Below are 11,325 nucleotides of genomic sequence, written 5' to 3'. Positions count from 1 at the left end.
TGCTGGGACTAAACTGCAGCGGGACACTGGCAACAAGGTCGTCCAGAAGGTCACTCCTGTCTTCCTTGGCCGGCGTGATGAGGAGCGCCGTGCTGCCCGTTGTCATGGCGATGCTGGCCACGGCCACAGCCACGCCGCACGCCGACGTCAGGCCTCAGCGGGACTTCAGCCTGCAGAGGGTAGGTGGAACTTTCTAGTAGCAGACAGCTTTTTAGACTTTTTCATACAAATATACATTTATATATACACAACATACAGTAGTACACAAATATACATGTATATATACACAACATACAGTAGTACACAAATATACATTTATATATACACAACATACAGTAGTACACAAATATAGATGTGTGTAGTACACAACATACAGTAATACACAAATATACATGTATATATACACAACATACAGTAGTACACAAATATAGATGTGTGTAGTACACAAATATACATGTATATATACACAACATACAGTAGTACACAAATATAGATGTGTGTAGTACACAAATATACATGTATATATACACAACATACAGCAGTACACAAATATACATGTATATATACACAACATACAGCAGTACACAAATATACATGTATATATACACAACATACAGTAGTACACAAATATACATGTATATATACACAACATACAGCAGTACACAAATATACATGTATATATACACAACATACAGTAGTACACAAATATACATGTATATATACACAACATACAGTAGTACACAAATATACATGTATATATACACAACATACAGTAGTACACAAATATACATGTATATATACACAACATACAGTAGTACACAAATATACATTTATATATACACAACATACAGTAGTACACAAATATAGATGTGTGTAGTACACAACATACAGTAATACACAAATATACATGTATATATACACAACATACAGTAGTACACAAATATAGATGTGTGTAGTACACAAATATACATGTATATATACACAACATACAGTAGTACACAAATATAGATGTGTGTAGTACACAAATATACATGTATATATACACAACATACAGCAGTACACAAATATACATGTATATATACACAACATACAGCAGTACACAAATATACATGTATATATACACAACATACAGTAGTACACAAATATACATGTATATATACACAACATACAGCAGAACACAAATATACATGTATATATACACAACATACAGTAGTACACAAATATACATGTATATATACACAACATACAGTAGTACACAAATATACATGTATATATACACAACATACAGTAGTACACAAATATACATGTATATATACACAACATACAGTAGTACACAAATATACATGTATATATAAACAACATACAGTAGTACATAAATATACATGTATATATACACAACATACAGTAGTACACAAATATACATGTATATATACACAACATACAGTAGTACACAAATATACACTTATATATACACAACATACAGTAGTACACAAATATACACGTATATATACACAACATACAGTAGTACAAAAATATACATTTATATATACACAACATACATTAGTACACAAATATACATGTATATATACACAACATACAGTAGTACACAAATATACATGTATATATACACAACATACAGTAGTACACAAATATACATGTATATATACACAACATACAGTAGTACACAAATATACATGTATATATACACAACATACAGTAGTACACAAATATACATGTATATATACACAACATACAGCAGTACACAAATATACATTTATATTTACACACCATACAGTAGTACACAAATATACATTTATATATACACAACATACAGTAGTACACAAATATACATGTATATATACACAACATACAGTAGTACACAAATATAGATGTGTGTAGTACACAAATATACATGTATATATACACAACATACAGTAGTACACAAATATACATTTATATATACACAACATACAGTAGTACACAAATATACATGTATATATACACAACATACAGTAGTACATAAATATACATGTATATATACACAACATACAGTAGTACACAAATATACATGTATATATACAAAACATACGGTAGTACACAAATATACATTAATATTTACACAACATACAGTAGTACACAAATATACATTTATATATACACAACATACAGTAGTACACAAATATAGATGTGTGTAGTACACAACATACAGTAGTACACAAATATACATTTATATATACACAACATACAGTAGTACACAAATATACATTTATATATACACAACATACAGTAGTACACAAATATACATTTATATATACACAACATACAGTAGTACACAAATATAGATGTGTGTAGTACACGAGATACATTAGTACACAAATATAGATGTGTGTAGTACACAAGATACAGTAGTACACAAATATAGATGTGTGTAGTACACAAGATACAGTAGTACACAAATATAGATGTGTGTAGTACACAAGATACAGTAGTACACAAATATAGATGTGTGTAGTACACAAGATACAGTAGTACACAAATATAGATGTGTGTAGTACACAAGATACAGTAGTACACAAATATAGATGTATATATACAAAACATACGGTAGTACACAAATATACATTAATATTTACACAACATACAGTAGTACACAAATATACATTTATATATACACAACATACAGTAGTACACAAATATAGATGTGTGTAGTACACAACATACAGTAGTACACAAATATACATTTATATATACACAACATACAGTAGTACACAAATATACATTTATATATACACAACATACAGTAGTACACAAATATACATGTATATATACACAACATACAGTAGTACACAAATATAGATGTGTGTAGTACACGAGATACATTAGTACACAAATATAGATGTGTGTAGTACACAAGATACAGTAGTACACAAATATAGATGTGTGTAGTACACAAGATACAGTAGTACACAAATATAGATGTGTGTAGTACACAAGATACAGTAGTACACAAATATAGATGTGTGTAGTACACAAGATACAGTAGTACACAAATATAGATGTGTGTAGTACACAAGATACAGTAGTACACAAATATAGATGTGTGTAGTACACAAGATACAGTAGTACACAAATATAGATGTGTGTAGTACACAAGATACAGTAGTACACAAATATAGATGTGTGTAGTACACAAGATACAGTAGTACACAAATATAGATGTGTGTAGTACACAAGATACAGTAGTACACAAATATAGATGCAATTTAGTAAAGTAAAGTGGCCGTATTGGCATGTGTTGCAATGTTAATATTTCATCATTGATATATAAACTATCAGACTGCGTGGTCGCTAGTAGTGGCTTTCAGTAGGACTTTAAATTGTAGTTTCTACTATCTTTCAGTAGGACTTTAAACTGTAGTTTCTACTATCTTTCAGTAGGACTTTAAATTGTAGTTTCTACTATCTTTCAGTAGGACTTTAAATTGTAGTTTCTACTATCTTTCAGTAGGACTTTAAATTGTAGTTTCTACTATCTTTCAGTAGGACTTTAAATTGTAGTTTCTACTATCTTTCAGTAGGACTTTAAATTGTAGTTTCTACTATCTTTCAGTAGGACTTTAAATTGTAGTTTCTACTATCTTTCAGTAGGACTTTAAATTGTAGTTTCTACTATCTTTCAGTAGGACTTTAAATTGTAGTTTCTACTATCTTTCAGTAGGACTTTAAATTGTAGTTTCTACTATCTTTCAGTAGGACTTTAAGTGGGAGAACTTGCACAATCGCTGGCTGACTAAATACTCTTTTGCCCTACTATATATACAACATACAGTAGTACTCAAATATAGATGTGTATATATACACAACATACAGTAGTACACATATATACAGGAGTGTGAGACATATACACAAATACCTACTGTATATATTTATATATATACAGTACATACAAATATATATATATATATATATATATATATATATATATATATATATATATATATATATATATGTGTGTGTGTGTGTGTATATATATATAGTGTATGTAGATAGAGATGTGTCTTCCTTGTGAGACATGTGGTCTAGTACGTACTCGGAGCCTGATGTGTTTTCAAACAGCTGCCAGTCCTTCTTGTCCTATTCATCCACTTGCAGTGACATGCTAACTTGCTAATGCTAACAGTGTCTTGACTTGTTAGCATGTTTGTATGAAATACTAAAACAACTGCGGCCCAAAAACATTTTAATTTAATTTAATTTAATTTAATTTAATTTAATAAGGAATCAACTTCATCTGAAATAACTTCAAGTGGGACCATTGCACGTTTGCTGCCATCTTAAGGACAACAAGAGTACTTCAGCTTAATGACCATGAGTTGCACATTGAAGTGTACACAGCACAGCATGTTTCTATATGACCCAATCCAAACAACCTTCCCCACTCATGGCACATAACACAACAAAAGTCAACACACATGGTCACACATAACACAACAAGAAGTCAACACACATGGTCACACTTAACACAACAAGAAGTCAACACACATGGTCACACATAACACAACAAAAAGTCAACACACATGGTCACACATAACACAACAAAAGTCAACACACATGGTCACACATAACACAACACACATGGTCACACATAACACAACAAAAGTCAACACACATGGTCACACATAACACAACAAGAAGTCAACACAAATGATCACACATAACACAACAAGTCAACACACATGGTCACACTTAACACAACAAGAAGTCAACACAAATGATCACACATAACACAACAAGAAGTCAACACACATGGTCACACTTAACACAACAAGAAGTCTACACAAATGATCACACATAACACAACAAGAAGTCAACACACATGATCACACATATAACAACAAGAAGTCAACACACATGGTCACACTTAACACAACAAGAAGTCAACACACATGATCACACATATAACAACAAGAAGTCAACACACATGGTCACACATAACACAACAAGAAGTCAACACACATGGTCACACTTAACACAACAAGAAGTCAACACAAATGATCACACATAACACAACAAGAAGTCAACACACATGATCACACATAACACAACAAGAAGTCAACACACATGGTCGCACATAACACAACAAGAAGTCAACACACATGGTCACACTTAACACAACAAGAAGTCAACACAAATGATCACACAACACAACAAGAAGTCAACACACATGGTCACACTTAACACAACAAGAAGTCAACACACATGGTCACACTTAACACAACAAGAAGTCAACACAAATGATCACACATAACACAACAAGAAGTCAACACACATGGTCACACTTAACACAACAAGAAGTCAACACAAATGATCACACATAACACAACAAGAAGTCAACACACATGGTCACTTAACACATCAAGAAGTCAACACAAATGATCACACATAACACAACAAGAAGTCAACACACATGGTCACACTTAACACAACAAGAAGTCAACACAAATGATCACACACAACACAACAAGAAGTCAACACACATGGTCACACTTAACACAACAAGAAGTCAACACAAATGATCACACATAACACAACAAGAAGTCAACACACATGGTCACACTTAACACAACAAGAAGTCAACACAAATGATCACACATAACACAACAAGAAGTCAACACACATGGTCGCACATAACACAACAAGAAGTCAACACACATGGTCACACTTAACACAACAAGAAGTCAACACAAATGATCACACATAACACAACAAGAAGTCAACACACATGGTCACACTTAACACAACAAGAAGTCAACACACATGGTCACACTTAACACAACAAGAAGTCAACACAAATGATCACACATAACACAACAAGAAGTCAACACACATGGTCACACTTAACACAACAAGAAGTCAACACAAATGATCACACATAACACAACAAGAAGTCAACACACATGGTCACTTAACACATCAAGAAGTCAACACAAATGATCACACATAACACAACAAGAAGTCAACACACATGGTCACACTTAACACAACAAGAAGTCAACACAAATGATCACACACAACACAACAAGAAGTCAACACACATGGTCACACTTAACACAACAAGAAGTCAACACAAATGATCACACATAACACAACAAGAAGTCAACACACATGGTCACACTTAACACAACAAGAAGTCAACACAAATGATCACACATAACACAACAAGAAGTCAACACACATGGTCACACTTAACACATCAAGAAGTCAACACAAATGATCACACATAACACAACAAGAAGTCAACACACATGGTCACACTTAACACAACAAGAAGTCAACACAAATGATCACACACAACACAACAAGAAGTCAACACACATGGTCACACTTAACACAACAAGAAGTCAACACAAATGATCACACATAACACAACAAGAAGTCAACACACATGGTCACACTTAACACAACAAGAAGTCAACACAAATGATCACACATAACACAACAAGAAGTCAACACACATGGTCACACTTAACACAACAAGAAGTCAACACACATGGTCACACTTAACACAACAAGAAGTCAACACAAATGATCACACATAACACAACAAGAAGTCAACACACATGGTCACACTTAACACAACAAGAAGTCAACACAAATGATCACACATAACACAACAAGAAGTCAACACACATGGTCACACTTAACACAACAAGAAGTCAACACAAATGATCACACATAACACAACAAGAAGTCAACACACATGGTCACACTTAACACAACAAGAAGTCAACACAAATGATCACACATAACACAACAAGAAGTCAACACACATGGTCACACTTAACACATCAAGAAGTCAACACAAATGATCACACATAACACAACAAGAAGTCAACACACATGGTCACACTTAACACAACAAGAAGTCAACACAAATGATCACACACAACACAACAAGAAGTCAACACACATGGTCACACTTAACACAACAAGAAGTCAACACAAATGATCACACATAACACAACAAGAAGTCAACACACATGGTCACACTTAACACAATATGAAGTCAACACACATGGTCGCACATAACACAACAAAAGTCAACACACATGGTCACACATAACACAACAAGAAGTCAACACACATGGTCACACATAACACAACACACATGGTCACGCATAACACAACAAGAAGTCAACACACATGGTCACACTTAACACAACAAGAAGTCAACACAAATGATCACACATAACACAACAACAAGTCAACACACATGATCACACATAACACAACAAGAAGTCAACACACATGGTCGCACATAACACAACAAGAAGTCAACACACATGGTCACACTTAACACAACAAGAAGTCAACACAAATGATCACACATAACACAACAAGAAGTCAACACACATGGTCACACTTAACACAACAAGAAGTCAACACACATGGTCACACTTAACACAACAAGAAGTCAACACAAATGATCACACATAACACAACAAGAAGTCAACACACATGGTCACACTTAACACAACAAGAAGTCAACACAAATGATCACACATAACACAACAAGAAGTCAACACACATGGTCACACTTAACACATCAAGAAGTCAACACAAATGATCACACATAACACAACAAGAAGTCAACACACATGGTCACACTTAACACAACAAGAAGTCAACACAAATGATCACACACAACACAACAAGAAGTCAACACACATGGTCACACTTAACACAACAAGAAGTCAACACAAATGATCACACATAACACAACAAGAAGTCAACACACATGGTCACACTTAACACAACAAGAAGTCAACACAAATGATCACACATAACACAACAAGAAGTCAACACACATGGTCACACTTAACACAACAAGAAGTCAACACACATGGTCACACTTAACACAACAAGAAGTCAACACAAATGATCACACATAACACAACAAGAAGTCAACACACATGGTCACACTTAACACAACAAGAAGTCAACACAAATGATCACACATAACACAACAAGAAGTCAACACACATGGTCACACTTAACACAACAAGAAGTCAACACAAATGATCACACATAACACAACAAGAAGTCAACACACATGTTCACACTTAACACAACAAGAAGTCAACACAAATGATCACACATAACACAACAAGAAGTCAACACACATGGTCACACTTAACACATCAAGAAGTCAACACAAATGATCACACATAACACAACAAGAAGTCAACACACATGGTCACACTTAACACAACAAGAAGTCAACACAAATGATCACACACAACACAACAAGAAGTCAACACACATGGTCACACTTAACACAACAAGAAGTCAACACACATGGTCACACTTAACACAACAAGAAGTCAACACACATGGTCACACATAACACAACAAGAAGTCGACACACATGGTCACACTTAACACAACAAGAAGTCTACACAAATGATCACACATAACACAACAAGAAGTCAACACACATGATCACACATATAACAACAAGAAGTCAACACACATGGTCACACTTAACACAACAAGAAGTCAACACACATGATCACACATATAACAACAAGAAGTCAACACACATGGTCACACATAACACAACAAGAAGTCAACACACATGGTCACACTTAACACAACAAGAAGTCAACACAAATGATCACACATAACACAACAAGAAGTCAACACACATGGTCACACTTAACACATCAAGAAGTCAACACAAATGATCACACATAACACAACAAGAAGTCAACACACATGGTCACACTTAACACAACAAGAAGTCAACACAAATGATCACACACAACACAACAAGAAGTCAACACACATGGTCACACTTAACACAACAAGAAGTCAACACAAATGATCACACATAACACAACAAGAAGTCAACACACATGGTCACACTTAACACAACAAGAAGTCAACACAAATGATCACACATAACACAACAAGAAGTCAACACACATGGTCACACTTAACACAACAAGAAGTCAACACACATGGTCACACTTAACACAACAAGAAGTCAACACAAATGATCACACATAACACAACAAGAAGTCAACACACATGGTCACACTTAACACAACAAGAAGTCAACACAAATGATCACACATAACACAACAAGAAGTCAACACACATGGTCACACTTAACACAACAAGAAGTCAACACAAATGATCACACATAACACAACAAGAAGTCAACACACATGGTCACACTTAACACAACAAGAAGTCAACACAAATGATCACACATAACACAACAAGAAGTCAACACACATGGTCACACTTAACACATCAAGAAGTCAACACAAATGATCACACATAACACAACAAGAAGTCAACACACATGGTCACACTTAACACAACAAGAAGTCAACACAAATGATCACACACAACACAACAAGAAGTCAACACACATGGTCACACTTAACACAACAAGAAGTCAACACAAATGATCACACATAACACAACAAGAAGTCAACACACATGGTCACACTTAACACAATATGAAGTCAACACACATGGTCGCACATAACACAACAAAAGTCAACACACATGGTCACACATAACACAACAAGAAGTCAACACACATGGTCACACATAACACAACACACATGGTCACGCATAACACAACAAGAAGTCAACACACATGGTCACACTTAACACAACAAGAAGTCAACACAAATGATCACACATAACACAACAACAAGTCAACACACATGATCACACATAACACAACAAGAAGTCAACACACATGGTCGCACATAACACAACAAGAAGTCAACACACATGGTCACACTTAACACAACAAGAAGTCAACACAAATGATCACACATAACACAACAAGAAGTCAACACACATGGTCACACTTAACACAACAAGAAGTCAACACACATGGTCACACTTAACACAACAAGAAGTCAACACAAATGATCACACATAACACAACAAGAAGTCAACACACATGGTCACACTTAACACAACAAGAAGTCAACACAAATGATCACACATAACACAACAAGAAGTCAACACACATGGTCACACTTAACACATCAAGAAGTCAACACAAATGATCACACATAACACAACAAGAAGTCAACACACATGGTCACACTTAACACAACAAGAAGTCAACACAAATGATCACACACAACACAACAAGAAGTCAACACACATGGTCACACTTAACACAACAAGAAGTCAACACAAATGATCACACATAACACAACAAGAAGTCAACACACATGGTCACACTTAACACAACAAGAAGTCAACACAAATGATCACACATAACACAACAAGAAGTCAACACACATGGTCACACTTAACACAACAAGAAGTCAACACAAATGATCACACATAACACAACAAGAAGTCAACACACATGGTCACACTTAACACATCAAGAAGTCAACACAAATGATCACACATAACACAACAAGAAGTCAACACACATGGTCACACTTAACACAACAAGAAGTCAACACAAATGATCACACACAACACAACAAGAAGTCAACACACATGGTCACACTTAACACAACAAGAAGTCAACACACATGGTCACACTTAACACAACAAGAAGTCAACACACATGGTCACACATAACACAACAAGAAGTCGACACACATGGTCACACTTAACACAACAAGAAGTCTACACAAATGATCACACATAACACAACAAGAAGTCAACACACATGATCACACATATAACAACAAGAAGTCAACACACATGGTCACACTTAACACAACAAGAAGTCAACACACATGATCACACATATAACAACAAGAAGTCAACACACATGGTCACACATAACACAACAAGAAGTCAACACACATGGTCACACTTAACACAACAAGAAGTCAACACAAATGATCACACATAACACAACAAGAAGTCAACACACATGGTCACACTTAACACATCAAGAAGTCAACACAAATGATCACACATAACACAACAAGAAGTCAACACACATGGTCACACTTAACACAACAAGAAGTCAACACAAATGATCACACACAACACAACAAGAAGTCAACACACATGGTCACACTTAACACAACAAGAAGTCAACACAAATGATCACACATAACACAACAAGAAGTCAACACACATGGTCACACTTAACACAACAAGAAGTCAACACAAATGATCACACATAACACAACAAGAAGTCAACACACATGGTCACACTTAACACAACAAGAAGTCAACACACATGGTCACACTTAACACAACAAGAAGTCAACACAAATGATCACACATAACACAACAAGAAGTCAACACACATGG

At 34.8% G+C, this 11,325-nt stretch overlaps 1 protein-coding gene across 1 annotated transcript in view; it reads left to right on the top strand.

Moving 5' to 3' along the window:
* Positions 1-11,325, top strand: part of ptgdsa (prostaglandin D2 synthase a) — a 50,561-nt gene continuing 39,236 nt past the window's right edge. The window contains exon 1 of the mRNA XM_061907283.1: positions 1-179. Coding sequence (XP_061763267.1) covers positions 78-179 — 102 coding nt within the window. The 5' untranslated portion in view covers positions 1-77. The remainder of the gene's footprint in view (positions 180-11,325) is intronic.

This window comes from Nerophis ophidion, linkage group LG08 (genome assembly GCF_033978795.1).
Source record: "Nerophis ophidion isolate RoL-2023_Sa linkage group LG08, RoL_Noph_v1.0, whole genome shotgun sequence".
Lineage (NCBI taxonomy): Eukaryota > Metazoa > Chordata > Actinopteri > Syngnathiformes > Syngnathidae > Nerophis > Nerophis ophidion.
The sequence above is the reverse complement of the archived record's forward strand: the minus strand, read 5'-3'. Positions and strand labels throughout refer to the sequence as shown.